At 35.4% G+C, this 18,296-nt stretch overlaps 1 protein-coding gene across 2 annotated transcripts in view; it reads right to left on the reverse strand.

Annotated features, from left to right (window-relative positions):
* Positions 1–7,857: 7,857 nt before the first annotated feature.
* Gprk2 (G protein-coupled receptor kinase 2) overlaps positions 7,858–18,296 on the reverse strand; it is a 36,094-nt gene continuing 25,655 nt past the window's right edge. The window contains exons 4-8 of one of the 2 annotated variants that reach the window (XM_076384613.1): positions 17,356–17,713; positions 15,844–16,750; positions 14,113–14,250; positions 13,675–13,803; positions 7,858–12,969 (exon numbers count right to left, since the gene is read on the reverse strand). In XM_076384613.1, coding sequence (XP_076240728.1) covers positions 12,877–12,969; positions 13,675–13,803; positions 14,113–14,250; positions 15,844–16,750; positions 17,356–17,713 — 1,625 coding nt within the window. In that variant the 3' untranslated portion in view covers positions 7,858–12,876. Of the gene's footprint in view, positions 12,973–13,674; positions 13,804–14,112; positions 14,251–15,843; positions 16,751–17,355; positions 17,714–18,296 lie in introns of both variants that reach the window. The other variant, XM_076384612.1, reaches the window with a different exon arrangement.

The following is an 18,296-nucleotide window of genomic DNA, read 5'->3' on the forward strand; positions in this document are numbered from 1 at the left end:
TATTATAATGCATTATAGTAATTAAATAACATTTTGAGATTAAATCATTTCCAATTTGGACAGCCACAGCTCCCATAGATGTTTTATAATTTATTAAGCAATGCAAATGAGTAAGAATATCGTTTTGAATATCTACGATTAATTAATATTCTATATAAATAGTATGACTATGAGACCAACCTTACATATATGTTTATATTTTATGCTTTTTTAAGTACTTACAGTTGATAGTATTAACCAGAAGTAAAAAACTGTTATTATGTAGATTGCAAATTATTTGAAAAAATTTCATATTATATATACAGAGTATTCAACAAGAGATGTCAAAAAATTTAAAAGATGACTTTAAATACCAAAATAAGATGAAAATAGGAATATTATTATCATTATTGATTTTTATCCTATTTTGTCATATAAAATTTCTTTTTTGAATTTCCCACACTTATTATCGAACATCCTGTAGTACACTTATGTACTTCCGCTTTTGTTGACAGCGCCCTCAACAGGCAGATTTTTGCACATTTAAAGCAACGTCAAGTAAGGTGCTACAATCATTTCATAAACTAATTCAGCAATGAAAAATAAGATTCCAAGTGAAAGGTAAACTATTAATATATTATTCAATCTTATAACTGTGCAATTAGGATGTATAATTTATCTCTAACTCTATATATATGAAGTAAAATTTTTACTAGTAGAAGCATCGGGATTCGCAATAAGACAATGTTGAAAAAATACATTGTTCTGTCTATTAAGTATTTGTGAATAAACAAGTCGGTTAAATTGAAATGCTTTCAATTTTTATGGCCCTTTGTCTTTAACTAAGCTAGAGTTCAAGTAATCTGTATTGAAATTATAGCAAACGTATTATTTAGATGTGTTTGGCAGTTTCTAAAAAGAATAAATTTTCGCGATAGCTCGTCGCCCCCTCCCGCCACCTAGCAACCACTTCATTAACCTAGCGAATAGAGACGAAAGGACGTCATTCGTTTGGTGGTTGTCGGATTGTTCGGACGTGTTTTGACGTGCTCGGACATTTTAAACATTCTGGTGATACTAAAGTGCGTATCGTTTATCCGTTAACATATAATTGATTTTAATTACTATTAATACTTTCGTGTGGTTTCTTTTGTTACTTCCATTTAATATTATAACATTTATCATTCGAAGTGTAATTGATATTTTAAGAAAAGTTGTACCGGTTTCATCTATTGCGTATCCCATATTTATTAACGTATATTAATTAAAGTTTATGCAACACATTTCGGGCTTAGTTGAATATTTAGTTGAATATTTATTTTGGATTTTAGTTTAATTCGAGTATTTAGTTGAACATATTTGTTTTAAATTCATATTTCTGTTTTGTCAGAAATCTCTGACTGAAATCACAATGGAAGGAAATGGCGCCAAAGTGAAACCGACGCCATGACAGTTAACGATCAATTCAAATAAATTTTCACGGAGGATTATTACGATTTGAACTTCGGATTACAATGGAGTGGTAAGATTTGCATATATATTTTTATTGTTTATTGTTGAATTTCTATTATGTTTTTATTGTCACTTAAATAGTGATGAAATGAAACAAGAAATGTTTTACTTCAATTTTTTTAATGAAATGAAATGGCGGTTATTATATTAATTATACGAAAATAAAAAACAAAGTACTTATATCTTATTGCATTCCAAGCAATATTAAACTCTTTACAGTACTGTTTCTATCAAATTTATTTAGCTTCAAAAGCCATGAGAGTTTGTTTTGTAATTACAATTTACCTAACAAAAGAATTTGATATAATACTCGAAAATTTGTAAACTCATTCGTTCATTAAATATTATCGAATTATTTCATTTTGTTTTAAAAAAATAAAAAGTTAGGTATATTATTTCAAACAGAGTAGTACATAATTCCAAATGAACATTTACAAGGAAGAAAAAATATAAAGTCTTGAATTCATTATACTTCTACCTTAACCTCATTAATAAAGCTTTTTTTTCCTTTTTTCCAGCAAACTTGTTGATCACGCGCAATGTGATTGTAGAGTCAGTGAGTTGCTGCGTAGAAACATTTGTTTTGATTTTGAAGAGCGAGTTGGCTCAATAGTGTCTGGTTACATAGCAGGGTCGCGTGGTATTAGAGTCAGTGTTTTGGGCATTTTGTACATAGGTAGAGTCAGTGTTGCTCGTCGACTAATTATTTTCGGTCGCTTTAGTAGTCTTTTTTTTTTTTTTTTTTTTTTTTTACTTTTTTTATTAGCAAGCAAACCCAGTTTGCAAAGTCTTGCAAAAGTTAAACTGATCAATTTCATTTTTTGTAAAAATTTCAATTTTATTGCTGAAACATAGATCAATAATCAATTTTTCGCAAGGTGAAAAATTTACATGCATAATTGTATCTATAGTTAAGAATCTTATATCTAAGGAACAAAACTAATCATCCATTAAAATGGATTATTTTAAATAACTTATTTATCGTATCATTATGTTTTTCTGTTTTTTATTTTACGAAATTGATCAGTTCGTTATTCGGGCGACTCATATCGGTATTTAGAGCCAGTGAAATGATTTCCAGTGTTGGCGAGTTCGGGCGCCGGAACGTCAAGAATAATGTAAGTATTATCTGATTTTACTAATATTTAAAAATTAATTCAACACTTGCCACCAAAAGATCAGAGTTTAGAATTAAAAAACTTGAATGTTTTGAAAATTTAAGATCTAACACTAGAACTACCAAATCTGTCAAAATGACCAGTTTGATTATTCCTTATACACATTTTATCTTTTACAGACTTTAGTTTTTTCTTAGTTAATACGGAATAGTACAAAAGAAACATGAATAAACGTTATGTCTGTAAATTACATACCTCTACAGACATTTGTAATTAAGGCACAGCAACAAAAACAGCAACATTGCGAAAGTTCGATTTTGTATTGGGTAGACAGAGACACACAATGCTGCGTACTCTTTCTGTCAAATACAAAATCGGACTCTTGCAGTGGTGCTGTGTTTCGTTGAGCATGATTAGTACTAAAGCCAGCTGTGATACGAATTATTCATGGTAGTTCTAGTGTTAAAAACTTGAAAATTTGGAATTTGAAAACTAATTTTCTAATATTTCCTCTTTCTTTCGTTTCAGGCCCAGCAGACACCCCCTGGGTAAATCGTCGAGCTGCCTTCATCCCGTGGGTGTGAAGGTAACGCATGTTTACAGTTCCTCCGGTCGCTCAACCATGTCGTAGGACGCAAAGGTCCGAAGCGACACGAGCGACTGGTTGTATTGTTTTTTTTTTATTTGACGAGCATAGTGACCGCGGGTATAGTTTATACCCGTGAGTAATAACATTTTTTCTGTACGTGTATTAGCTCAGGCTAGGGTCTTCTTGTACACCGCGTTTCTTACAAGTAAAATAAATATTTTATTTAATATGAAATATAAAATATATGTACACATAAATGTGAATATTTTATAGTAAGGTTGAATGCTTTGACTTCATTACTTGAATATAAAGTTTAAGTACAATATAATTATCTTGACACTATTTATTATTGTTTATTATTTATCGATAATAGATGAGCATGAATACCCATTATACTTATTAACAATGTCAGAATTTTTTAAGTATTTCAGTGTGTTATTAAAATTTCATCGTTTAAAAATGTTTCATTCTATGTATGTACAAGAAGACAATTCGGGAGTAGATTTCGTTGTCAAGCAACCAGCATGAAAAAAAATTTCTCTTTCAGTTTGTTTTTAGAAACTTTACTTTGACGACGAGATCGCTTGAGATTGATTTTGAAGACTATAACATTTTTTAAATAAAGTTTTTAATTACAATGCAAAGTAGAGTACCTTGTTTGAAAAAAGTTGAATCCTTTTTTATACAAATAATTTCAAGTAGAATCTTTTTTTTATAAAAATAATTTCAAATAAAATCTTCCTCTTTAATAAAAGGAATTTTGCATAGAATATTTTTCTGAATAAAGAAATTTTCAGATAGATATTTCTCTTAATATAACTAGTATCTTTTCTTGTTGAATCTATAGAAATAAAAAGAATTTTTCTTATTAAAGGATTTCAATAAAGCTGACTCATTTTGATTGAAAATTTGAAAATAAAATTAGATCGCTAGATTTTCTCTACTAATCAGTCTTTTTAGCTCAGGATTTTCAGGTATCAATCCCGTACTCATTGCCTGTAACTCATTTACGTGCCCAGGTGTTACTTGAATGGGTGGAGGCGATGGGGCACGATAACCTAGTCATAAGATTATAATATCTCTTAGCGATTGGTACAGATTAGTGTATCGTGCACGACGTATTTTCCACTTGGTGTGTGTGTGTGATTAGGCTGTGGATTTGCGTCGGTCCTTCAAAGTAGTTTCACAAGAATACATATTCTTTTGTTCCTTATGATGACATAATAAATCCTTAAAGAATATGTATAGTAAATTTTAATAATACACACAGTGTATTACAATATAGACAGTATATTACAGTGTGTATAGTATACACTGTGCATACTATAACTGTTACTATATTGTCAAAATGAATTTAAGTCACAATATATAAACTAGTTACTATTTAGTTTAGACTAGTGTATTATAAAGCAGCTCAAGTCACAAGATTAGAAGTCAATATTAAATTTTTTATACTTTAGACACACGCAATGGTCACTAGTCTTTGCCAGTCGATTTCAGGAAAATGGTACGTACCTTAGTGTGTGCTTGTGTGTGCCAAACTCGGGTGACGGAAGCGTCCCGGGACGTTCTCCCTAGTGTAGGTCTTTGCACCCGAGTGTCATGTATGAGAACCGTGGAGTGCAATGTGTTGGTGTGATTGTCTTTTGCCATTTTTTAAATATAGCGTTAGGCAGGCAGGTAGCTCACTCTGGCGTGAATGTTAGACGTAAGTAGGTAGGGCCAGGGCAGGTCATCGCAGTCTCTAATCGGGTGGATTTATTTTCGTGTGATGATCTGCCTCTGGGTTTAATCCATTTGGAGAGTTGAGAGTGAAGCTGGCGCGATAGGAGTATGCCATTGCCTCAGTTTTGCTCCTTGACTTTTCAAGTTCAGCGACATTGCACTAGGGTTGCTGAGCCGCGGTCGGAAGGATAGGTTCGAACGTTGATTTGTGATCGAGATTTGTCATACGTACTGGTCGTGTCTCATGAGAAATCCCCTGGAAACATTGCCTTTAGTGCTTTCCAGGACACTTCTCATGGGATCATGTATAGTACATGAACAGAAATTTTCTGGAAGTCGTAGAATTTCACAAAATTGCTGGTCGTATTTTCGAGCTTGCTTAAGGTAATGGCAATGAACTTAAGTTTGTCCTCGATGAATTGAGGAATCTCGAACACCTAGATTTAAATTCCAGCTGGGCGGAGCGCCCGAAGACAGAAGAGGCTATGCCGAAGAGTCCCTGCAAGAATGGGAAACTACTAATGATTTGCCATCCACGGATGGAGAGTCATTTTTGTTATTACTTTGTCACTATGCTCGCTTGTAATAGTAGTTGTTTAAATTTGATGTAGCCTATCAACACATAGATATTGGGCAAAACGTAATTTGAATTATGGTTACGAAAAATAATTGTGGGATAAATTACTCTCGCAATTGCAACCAAATACTGGTCGCGGTTTTCTAGGAATGATTATATTTTGAGGTTTTACTTCCAGTTAATATTGCATAATTATCTTAATTATTTTTTATTGCATTATTACTATGACATTAACTGCGTTCCTTTGAATACATATTATAACATTGATAATCTTTTTTTCTTTTTTTAGATAAAATCTTTTTCTTTTTTTTTTAATTTCTTTTTAAAGACACACTTTTATATTTTAAATTAGAGCCGCGACACATAGCGAAGTAACCGCGCTTCTAGTTGCAAATAGAGAAAGAAATGTTCAAAAGAGTATATTGGGACCTGAAAATCACAAATTCGCTGAGATAACTGCATTACATTTTTCGCAAAGTTGTGCTGCACATTATAAGATTGTCTCTATGGGTAGAGAGGATTGTAGATACTATTTCGGGGAAAGTATTCCAGAGGAGTTTGTTTTCCATGCTCATTCAATTAACGCAGTAACTATTGAATGCACTTGGAAGCTTTCTTCTTCAATGAATTATTATATTCCATAATAATAATAGTAATAATTATAAGTATCAAAAAATTTAAATACGTAAACTATAATGTACAATTTGTTTATATATGATTTATTTAGATATATACATATATAAATAAAACATACGTGAAGAATATTTTTATGAAAAATGAAGTTATTTTAAAAAAAGGTAATTCGAAGTATCTTTGGGTACTTTAAGTTAACTTAAGTATATTAAGCTACTTTCAGTTGTGTAAAGTATACCAAATTTAAAATTAGGTATATTAAGTTTGGTATATTTCTAATTAATATCGATTGTAAATTTAATTTTTAAGTCTCCTTGTGTAGGTATTTAGAGAGTTCCCCCTCCCCCTTTTTTATAAATTAATTAATATCAGCTGGATGTCAAAATTAGTTTAACCCATGTGAGTAATCGATGCCATTTGGTATTGTTACTAATCGTGACACCAAATTACTATGTAATATAATTATTATAATGATATAAGAAACAAATTGAACCAATGGACTCATTATCTCGTCTTTGATCATTACATAATAAAAAATTTAATGGCGAAATAGTGTTAAACAGAGGACCTAAAAGTCAGTCTTGTGTTTATAGAACAATAAATTAATCAATTTAGGTCGCATAAATTCGTAAAGTTATAAATTCTAAATAAATTTTAGGCAAAGTTGTTACTAATAAAAGCGACAATAAAAGAATTCGTTGTTGGAAGGGTAGTTTGCAAAAGCAGTAAATAATAAACACTCGGTTATATACGCGTCTATATTTGTATGTATAAACATATAAGTTATAAATATATATCGCTCACATATTTATAACTTATACAAGGTATATATATAATATATAATATATATTTATAGTATTTATAACTTTGTCCACAGCAGTTGTACAACATACAGAGATTACAAAAAAATGAAGTTTCATTTGGCTTCGTCGGCGCATCAGGAACAAAAAATCTGCTTTTTCTTGTTTTTTAAGATTCTCCTCGATCTTCAAGGAGATCTCAAAACAACAAAGAATAAAGTAAACACGTTTATAAAAAATAATTCAGCTCGAAACGAAGTTTCGAGAACGATTTCAGTTAATTCATACTTCTACCATGCATTCGAGTATGAAAAGAGAGTCGCGGTCAGATTAAGCCTCTAAAAACAACAGAAAGAATGTAACATTTTCCTCAAAAATAACATAAAAATGAATTAGCAATTTTTTCAAAATTTGCATACATTTTCTTCTTTTCAAAAATGATAGATTATTTAACTCGGAGTAACATAAATTGAATCAGCAATATCAAAGCTCATTTCGATTAGCACTAATCAGTTTAGTACCGCTTTTTCTTATCTACTAGAGCCATAAAGATCGAACTTGTGTAGTTCACGAGAATTATTAAATTTCACGATTAGTGCCTTACTTAGGTGTAAAACCCGCGATCTCTCTTCCCACGCTCGTTTGACTGAATATATTCAAACAGAACAATGAGAAACATCTTGAGCGTTGCACGTCAGGCCACATTGATAACGCGATTTAGACGACTGATAACTTTGATCTCCGTAAAGTCAAAGAATAAGCTCATCGCGCGACCTATGAAACTTAAGTTATACTTCGCACTGGCCTCGATCCAACCGAGGTTATACGCAATCTCGGGTGCAAATAGTATTTGTAATAAAAGCTAACAATTAATTCAAATCGTATACTCCAATAATCTTGCATGTCTCTCTCTCTCTCTCTCTCTCTCTCTCTCTCTCTCTCTCTCTGTAACATTGTTTTGGGACAAAATAAAATTTCCCGAAAATGAAAAACAATAATTTTTAAAAAGATATTCGTCGAAAATGACTTCTATCGTTTTGTAAAAAGAAGGAAAAATATCGACGAAAGAGGACAATCGACTGACCTATTTCAAATACTATTTTACTCCCACTGCACTCGTGAAACATATTTATGCGAATTGAACCTTGCTCTCTTTTGCGCGAATAGTTTCGCGCACAATTGCACATGGCGGCGGGTAAAAAGTATCGTGAAAGATAGTGTATGATATAAATACAATGATAATCTCACGTCGGTATTCCCCGCATCTCGCGAATGATTCTCGATGATGAAGTTCCTACCGCTGTTTCCTTTCTTGCACCTATACAAACACGCATCTATATACTTAGTCGCAATCCTGTTCCGCGATTACTATAGTTATACCATTAATATCGTTACTATTGTATATGTATGTACAAAGGAGAACCTTCACGTGCTTACAGAGCTTTACTGCTCTCCTTCGGGAACACACATGAAAACGCTTGTCCGCTCCAGCGACAAGAGTTTTGTGCAGTCGGTGCACTGAACAATCGCACTGGAATAAAAACAAATCAATATTGACTATAAATAACGATTCTTCGTTTTTCAATCGTACGTTAATATACATAAATAAGATTTTTAATTCTTGGTAATTAGGCTCTTAATTAGGCTCGTAAATGTATAGACTTAATAGTTTAAGTAGATAGACGAATGCATAATTGAATCCTGAATTGAAGAACAGTAGAAGTCCAAAAATCATGTTTCGAGATACATGGTCTTAACATATAGCTCTGTGCATCTTGCATACACGTATGGGCCCTAGAGCCAGAATGTATGAACTCCACTTGTTTTATGTGTGACTTACAGTCAATACATTTGGGCTCGAGAGTCCAGATATAGTTTCGAGATTATTTAAAAATTGTTAATTTTAGATTTGTACTGTTCTTCATCTCATTGATTGAATTATTTCTAATCGTTTGAACAATACTGAATTGTGCAAGATATTAAACTTCCAGGTTCTAAGATTAGTCCGTAATTCATTACTTTAAATGAATAGTTAAATTAGAAAATTAGAAAAAATAATCACATATAAAATTAGCCTTATTTACACATAAGCATATTACTTTGTCATTTTTCTAATACCAAATCTGTGCAGATGCTCAAATCAAAATGACTCGTAACTTCTGGAAGCGAAACAAAATTAAAAAAATACAACTCTGTATTCGTATTTATCGGTTATTCCAGTGCAATTTATTTAATAAAAATGCCACTTGAGGTGCCCAACTTGCGCACACGCGTTCAACATTGCACTCAAAAGTCGCGCGAAGAGAAGGTAAAAACAGTTACACTCGGACACTTGCACGGAAAAGTGGAATGGTTTCATTCAATATTATTCGCGTCGTCGCTTCCCCTTTTTCTCTTCTAAGAGGTATCGCTCCCTACAGCACACGAAACGATACAATTTACAAAACATTCGATAAAAACGAAAAGGAGAAGAACATTAAATCCCTAAATACATACTTTACAACATAGACAATGAGACTGGCGAATGGACGAAGACACGTTTCTTCCAAGGAAGAACGAGAAAAAAAAAATGCTATAAACCTACTCGACGACCACAAAACGAGATTCCAGGACATTAGTCCACCAGAATTCGAGGTACTTCGCGAGAACGTCGTCCAAACGAGTTTCTTTCTTTTTTTGAGCAAAAGACACGCACGAGCATCGTCGTCTTTCCTCGTCGGACACGATCTACCGAGTTACTGAGACGAGTAGCCATCCGGTAACTCGTGGGAAGGTTAATAAATTAATAATGGTTTGGAGGACATCAGAGAAATCACAGTCGAAAGCACTGACAAGGGAACAACATGGCATTTAAGTCACCAATTTCACTCGAAACTCGCTCCTCTGCGAACGTGCGCCCTGACTATAACTTTCAAACGCAAGAAAGACGCGAATTCTATATCGTCACGCGCCGTTTTTTCATGCGTGTTGAACGTATGGAAAATACAAAAGTTTTAAACAGATGCTCTTGCGAGTGACTGTACAAGATATACGTTAAGTATAATACTTGAGTCAAATTGGTGACTCGATGTTCGTGTGATCCCCTTGTAAGAGATTCTTTACAAAAATCGGAAGTGTCAGTTTAAACCCACACTTTGGCGGCGTGACGCGAACAATGGATCAAACTACCGCAGTCTCCGTTACACGATATATTCTTTCTTCCCCCGTTAGTGATTAGTCTGTTTAGGCTAACTTACGATATACGGAGTAATGAAAAATTACGTCACTAAATTTTGAACCACCTCGACGATTCGAGAAGTGACCCTCTCCATGGTTTTTTCACTTGAACGATATCATTACTTGTGCAAAGTACTTGTGCAGAAAAGAAGCACCTTTTGGTCTCTTCGATCGTTTACCGATTTCTGAAACAATTTTTTGACCGATCAGAAATCGCGTAATTTTTTCAAGTGACGTAATCTCTGATCCTTCTCGAAGTCGTTTTTGGTGGCTGTACAATGAAGAACTTTACCGCAATTTGTACGAATGACACGATGTATCGTGAGCGATTGAAAATTTCGAACTCAATCGTTAAACGTCGCTCTTGCTTTTGGCGATCGTACTGTTGTTTTTCTTTTTCTAAGGAGTCAATACGATTATTAATGCGCTAGAACGTTTACTGATTGAGTCGAGACGAATGATAGATATGATCATGTTCTATCCATATAGGAGGGTTGCACCGTTATTCGTGGATTAATTATTAATACGTTTAAATTACTAGATCGTTACCGCTTACTTACACATATACGCCGTGTTTAATTTTAAATATGCAATGGTACATAAATATTACCAGCGAATGGACTGTCAAATGACTGTTCAGAATTAACGAAACCTAACAACAAAAACTGTGCGTGATCATCCGAGTCATCGATTAAAATCAGTCAAAAATGTGTATCGATTTTTATATTTCTTTTAATCGCTATTTCACTTGGCAGTTCATTCGTAATGTACGATAAAATTTGTTTCGATAATGACATATTGTACAATTCTTAAAAAAAAAAAAAAAACAGAATTAACGTGAGAAAAGAGAAGAATACGAGAACCAGAGGCTAACAGAACAAGTGACGAGATAGACGCACTTGGATTCACTGTTAGCCTCGTTTCTCGTTGAAGCATTATCGATTTCCTTTATCAATTTTCGACAGAAAAAAGTTCTATCACACGCTACAAGCATCTGCGTTTATCCCGACTTTGTATAAATATATCTTTGTATGTGCCTATTCGTGTACGTTTCGTCATCTGTGCGATTCATCGCTTCTCGAAAAGGCCATGGTGCATGTTCAATCGTTCGCGATCGAATGGTGCAATCTTTTCTAATCAATTCATCGCACTGAACTGAATCATTTAAAAATAGAGAAGAAAAACAATCACTACCGTTTTGTGCGTATCTCAGGACGGGTTACTCCTCATTAAGGAAATTAGATGTACTAAAAAAGAATTATATACACAAGCACTCTGTCGCATCGACAGCAAATAATCGTCAAAAAGTGAAAGTATTATCAAAACGCAGACTTCTTAGACTAAATGCAATCCGTTCTGTTCGACCCCTTTGCCACTAGTATCGAAAAGAATCTTAACGAAACCGAGTAAAATGTAATTGTGCTGCTCAAAATAACTAAAGGATCATATATTCACGCAAATTGGAAATTCAAGACAAAATCAAGCAGAAATTGAGAACGAAGAACGTACCATAGAGAATGTTTCATGTATCGATTTTTCGGAGTTTGCTTGGGATGATCTCGTTAAGATTCAAGGATAGTGGATAAACAAGCGATGCTCTAATTAATTTGAGCCAGCATACGCATTCATTACAACAATGTTCAATTAATGAGTTGAATAATTGAATGAGAATCGAATGGATTTTAATTCACGAAAAATTCACGTTTCTTCTTATGAATACAATCCCTAATTTCTACGCGTATAATACTCTCTTCCAATGATATCATCCTTATCGCATTGCATATATATCGTGCGTGTACGCGCCTCTCGTGTGCACTGATTGCATTAAATACACACACCTGATACACACGTGGCAACCGTCCACCTGGGTATACTCTGAAGAAATTATTGGTTGCCTGAGGCCATTGAGCGATTATCCCCACCATATTCTCGCATCCTAAATGCATTTACATACATTACTAGCATTACACACGTGTCAACGTGTGAACGCTACATCATACCGTCATGGATGTTGTATCGATAGTTAATGTACTTAAATGTACATTGTGTAAAAATGGCCAAGACAGGAAATACTCGATACAGTACGCTCTCTGACTGTTCAATGGGAATGATCTTGTGTATATGTTGGTGCATTCCATGCACAGTGTACACGCGCACATTGCACACGCTTACAAGTACACTCCCGGTTCAAATTCGTATGCGACAAATCATAATTCGATGTGTTATAGGTATGAGTAGGCAGGAATATTCATTCGCAACAAATACGACACTACTAGTAGCAGTAATCTTTCATTTAATCATCGTTGTTACACATTAGAACGCTTGTGAGGTTTCCTTCCAAGCTTCAAAATTTCAATCTTTCCTTCTGTCAAAACTGAAGGCATTCGATTTTCTAGTTTTATCGTTCCTGTTGCAGAATGAATAAATACGACTGATAAATACACACTGAAGTGTACCGTAATAAATATCGACAAGTCGCTCTTCAAGTGTAGTTCTTCTTTGCTTCGAGAAACCTGAGAAAAGTGTGTTTAGTGTGCCACCATTCTTACATGGACGAGCGCGACGAGTCGTCGCGTTGAGGATCGGCACCAAAACCTGTAGGGCCGTTTTTCCTGGGTTTTAAAGCAGCTTCGGGCAGCATCGCAGTGCCCGTCGACGTCGTCCGCAGCGACGACGCCGTAGGGATGACGATGTCGGCTGATTCACACTATTCGCGTTCATTTTGGATCAGCTGGCTGGCATCTCCGAGTTCTGACTCTGCGACAGCTCTAGCAAATGGCACTCCGACAGCGGTATTTGTTTTGTACGCGCGCTCTGTTTCTTCTGGAAACGAAATTCGTTCCATCATAATGTGCATTCTGTTTAGCAATCAGGGCGTTTAACAATAAAAGCCAGAAATTTTATGATGTGATCCTACGTGGTAAAATAGGACGAAAAGCAAGAATGACAAAATTGCGTTTAAGGTTTTATTTCAGATATATTAATTGCTTAGAAAATGATTGTAGTATGAGTGAAATGTTCCTGACTCCTAAATCCTAACTTATTCTACTGCTGACGTGCCTACGAGAATTAGACACAGTGAATTTAGTAGAATAAGTCAGACACATTTCACACGAGTTTTAGACATTTTTGGAATAATTAATAACTTTGAAACGAAGCCTCACACGCAATTTCGTCATTCTTGATTTTCATCCTATTTTGACATGTAGAATCACCCTTCAAAAATTTTGACACCTGTTGTCGAACACCATGTACGGAAAGTTGAATCAATTTAACTAAACTGTAATCTGATAATACGAGCTAAAACTTAAAAATTCAATGAATTCAAGTATGTAGAAATTTTTTTGGAGAACGAAAGTTTTGAAAAAATCAAAAGACGAAAATTTTTAAATTTCCTCATTAATTAAAACATAAGCAGTGAAATAGCTGTGATTTAAATTTTCGAAGTATTATGTTTATCGAATTTTTCAAACTTAATCTTCTACCAACTAATCCAAAGAAAATAAAGCTAGGATATCAATTCACCTGTCTTCTGAATGGGAAACAGCCTCTATTTTCATTATTTGGTGGAGGGTGATTTATCAGCAGATCTGGAGTGGGCGTGTTGTTAGGGCCTAGCACGTTCAGTTCCTTGAAGCACTCAGTTTCTATCATCTGAAACGAAAGAAGAATAAGATAGAAAATACCATCTACAGAAAATATCTGCAGAACATAGTACGCCTCTTTGACAGATAACGACGACACGATAAAGTTTAACTGTAGTGGAGCGGGTAGTTCACTTTAAAGTTAAAATAGGTTCGGTTAAATGAAAGCAACGGTACCGAGCCACTTGCGACCTCTGACGTACACGAATACTCCGAGCGAGCCATATTTTTCAGTTTAAGTGGACAGATGCAAGAGACGGCAACGATGACGTATACTTTGCAGCTCGATATAGATGAAAATCGTGCTTAAAAGGCTCACCTCGTTCTGCCAAGGGATCGAAACGCTGCCGGTGTTGAATTTACTGTAGAACGTGTCATCGGTAGCGTCCAAATTAACACCCTTCACGGTGGAAAACTGCTCGATATCCAAAACGTCCTTAGCGTAAACAGCGTGGGGCTGTAAATAGAATTGTTCCTCGATGATGATCTCTACAGATTATATGAATCTTCTTTTAATATAAGGAAATCACGACCTGGACAGATACTTTAAAACGTGGAATAAAAAAAATTCGTTTATCGTATGATACGTAGTCCTGACATAAGTTGTGTTGCAAATATATTGGGTGATATAAAAAGAAAATGAAGGACGTTAAAGGACGTTAAAGGACGTTTATATCTTTAAGTAATCACGATTTATTGATTTATGCTATAAAGAAAAAATTCAAGGATTGGATTCTAAGTAACTACTCTTTTCTGTAATATGAGCTTGCAATCCCTACGGCTGGCCAGTTATAGTAACGTGTACGATTTGTAAGGATATTTGACGAGCTGCTTTTATCAATGTTTTCTTCAAACCATAAAGATCTGTATGAGTAGTTCTATAGGTGAAATTCTCCAATTCTGATCACAATGTGTAGTTTAGCGAATTTGAATTTCGATTTTGAATACATTAATCGTCGTGATGATTACTGGTGGCAGATACTTTGAATTGTTGAATGTTAAATTGAATTTTTTCTAGAAACATCTGTATAAGTATATCTTAACATACATCAACCTTTAAGCAAGCTTAATATATATAGTTAAAATTTTAATTAAAATGAGAAAAATTAAATTATAAAATATTCTTACTTTTAGTAATATATCTCTGCACGAATAAAAAGTGTAACAAATTTAGAAAAATTTCTTGGAAGTGAACGTATTAAGCAGTAATGAACTCTGAAAAGTTGTTTCGTAATCACTCTTGTATTTTTGCTTCGTTAGCTGGAACAGAATTCCATTGGGAAATCCATCTTTGTTCCTGAACGTTATTAAGAGTTTTAATATACCTTCCAGTCTGTGTGATAGGTTTTATTTCCAGTTTCAACACGTGTTTCGTAGAAATGAACAGTGATTACACCTAAATATCCTTATAAAGCGTGCGTGTTGCGATGTTGACTGACTGCAGTGTTTGCTAGCTCACATCAAGGTAGAAGGTAATCATTTCGAATAAGACCCTTGGATATGATTCATTAGATATTTCTGGATTGTTCATGGAAATTCACGTCTTCATAAATGCAATTGAAATAATGGAAACTAAATAAAGCTTTGTTTCACATTCCAAACACTATCGTGTACTTTACTTTTGAATATTTTCGGTATTTTTACATCCTCTATGCATTCTGTATTTTTTATATATTTAAATTTTGATTAGTCAACTTCTTCAGGACCAAACTTTTTGGCCTGTAAGAAAAATTTTTTCTATTAGTCATTAATGATAGAAAACTAAAAACCTTCACGTAAAATTTAATGATTCTATAAAATTTAATAATTCGAGGTTCTCAGGTTTAGCATTATAGAAAAACAAACGTTGCATTCAGTTTTTGTAAGATAGAATGCAATTCTGAGCGTGGGAGGGTTAAATATAACGTTTCCCATTTTCTTGTAATCACCCGATACATTTGCAACAGAAATGATGGCAAGACTAGATACATTTAAAAACCAAGTCGCGATTGTCTGACTTCTAAACGAAAGGACGGCAAGAAGAGGATTGATCTGAACGACACCTACTCACATCCGGCACAAACGGCGGTTCCCACATACCAGCCTCGACTCTCTTCCAGTTCAAACACTGAAAAAAGCTGTGAAGCTTGACTTCCTTCGCCCCGTGACGGCCACACTTGCACCCCAGCCTATTCTTCGGGCTCTTCTTCAGCAACTGTTGGCAAAGGCTCTTCGCCTCCTCGGTGAACTTTGGCGAGTACCTCTCCTGATCCTCCTTCACTCTCCTGTCCACCTCTTCCCGCTTCACTTTCTCCTTTCTCGCCCGAAACGGCGCCTGGCCTTCTATCATCTCGTACAAAAGACAGCCGAAGCTGAACCAATCTGGCGAAAAGGTGTACTTCTCATTGTCGATCACTTCCGGTGCCATGTAGCCTACCGTGCCCACTCGACCCCTCACCATGTCTCCCTCGGTGATCTCTACGGCCAGTCCGAGGTCAGAGATCCTCACGTGTCCGTGATCGTCCAGCAGAATGTTCTCCGGTTTGCAATCTCTGTACACGATCCCCTGCAGGTGCAGATGCTCCAGACCGCAGACCACCTCCGCGGCGTAAAACCTGGCGCGATTTATGTCGAAGCCTGGCTCCCCGCCCATGTTGTAGATGTGGAACTTCAAGTCACCGCCGTTCATGATAGTTAGAACCAGACAAAGCGCGTCTTTGGTCTCGTACGCGTACGCCAGCGAGACCACGAACTTCGAGTTGATCTTCTGTAAAATGTTCTTCTCTATCAGCACCATCGCCTCCCCCTTTCGTTTCTTGATCCGCTTCTTCTCTAGCTTCTTGCACGCGTACATCTTGCCGGTCGCCCGCACCTGGCAAGCGCAAACTTCGCCGAAACCGCCCTTCCCGAGGACTCTGTACATGCGAAAGGTCTTGTATGTTACTGGTTGAGCCTCCAGCCACTTCCATTGAAGGTACCTGAGGAATGGAGATGTTAGCTAAGTCGAAGTGTCTTTGATGAGGGTTCATTATTATTGAAAATGTGGGGAATAAATCTAGAGTGTTCTAAAATATTAGGTTATTATATTAGTATTCAGATTTCAGTGTGCAAGTTAAGACTCAATTCAGTGAATGTAAGGCAGAACGAACTAAGTCATATGTTTTTGTTTCCGAGATATTGGCGTTTAAAGTTTTCAGCTTCAATGCTGTCTTATGGGCTTGTGTTTTCTTGAATTCTGATTTTTAGATCAAAAAGTTCGTTCTGTCGCTAATCTTGCTAATGATGACAATCTCTGTCAGCGTCAAATCGCAAAAAAATGATAATAAAACTCTCCAATTTTATAATGTAGATATTAAGCAGTCTTAATTAGATGAACAAGAACTGTAGAAATATCGTAAAGTGCTACGTAGTTAATGCACAGTGGGACTTCGTTAAATGCATGCAACCTAGACCATGAGTTGAACATTTAACGAGGCCTCCATTGTGTGAACCATCCATTGATTATCTAGCATCACACTGAGGTACAACGCTTCAGGATTATCTTTAAGAAAGATAATAAAGGACTCTTATATCTAGGAATTACCTGTAGAAATAGAAGCTAGTTTGGAAAGCTGAAAAAGGCTCCCCCGCGAGGAAGTTCTTCACGGTTTGCGCGATCTCGACAAAGAGTTCCTTCCCGCCGGTGCTGAGTCGTTCTTCGCACTGAGCTATTAAGGAGTCGTTCAGGATGTCGACGACCTCCGAGCCCTCTCTCTTCAGGTACTGCTCAAACAGGTCCTTTGCCAGCTCGGTGCGATTCTCGTCCATCTCGATCTCGTACTTCTCGATCGCGTCCAGAAAGAGATTGTACCGATGGTAGGACGGCTTCTTGTCCTGGCAAAATTGCCTGAACAACAAGCGACCGATCGGCTGCTGGTCCACCACATAGCTGTACCTGATGTCTAAACAAATACTCTATTTTCATACGATGAAGACATGATATTTTTGCGAATTGTAAAATCTTATTTAGAATATTTCAGTCAAGAGATTCAACTTGAATCTCTTTTATCTCAGAGAATCTCATTAGATTCAATTTGAATTTAACAATATTTAAGATTAAAGTGGACTACTTTTTTCTAGGCGATTCATATACTCAATGTTTAATAGCGTAATGTATTTATTGAATGAGAAACCTAAATTTATTAAGCAGTGCTCGCTTAACACATTGGAGACCCATCACCCACCTGTTGGTGGGTCAGGAGATAGTTTTCCTCATTCGCTAAGGTCACAACATTTAAGTTATTTTTATGCGCTGATTTTAAGGCTTAGGAGACTATTGTCGGCTACTGAGTGAGATAATCGTAGCAGAATACACTGATCTCGAATGTGGTAAATTTCAACAGTTTTAAAATAATTTCCCTAATTCAGGAAAAAACTCGAGTTTGAATAGGTTTAGTAGAGTTAGGTTACACTGATCCTTTAGATAATGAACAGTGGCGCTGAATCATTAGAATTTAGGTGAAACAACTCTATTGGAATTTAAAC

This window comes from Calliopsis andreniformis, chromosome 9 (assembly GCF_051401765.1).
Source record: "Calliopsis andreniformis isolate RMS-2024a chromosome 9, iyCalAndr_principal, whole genome shotgun sequence".
In the NCBI taxonomy this organism is placed as follows: domain Eukaryota; kingdom Metazoa; phylum Arthropoda; class Insecta; order Hymenoptera; family Andrenidae; genus Calliopsis; species Calliopsis andreniformis.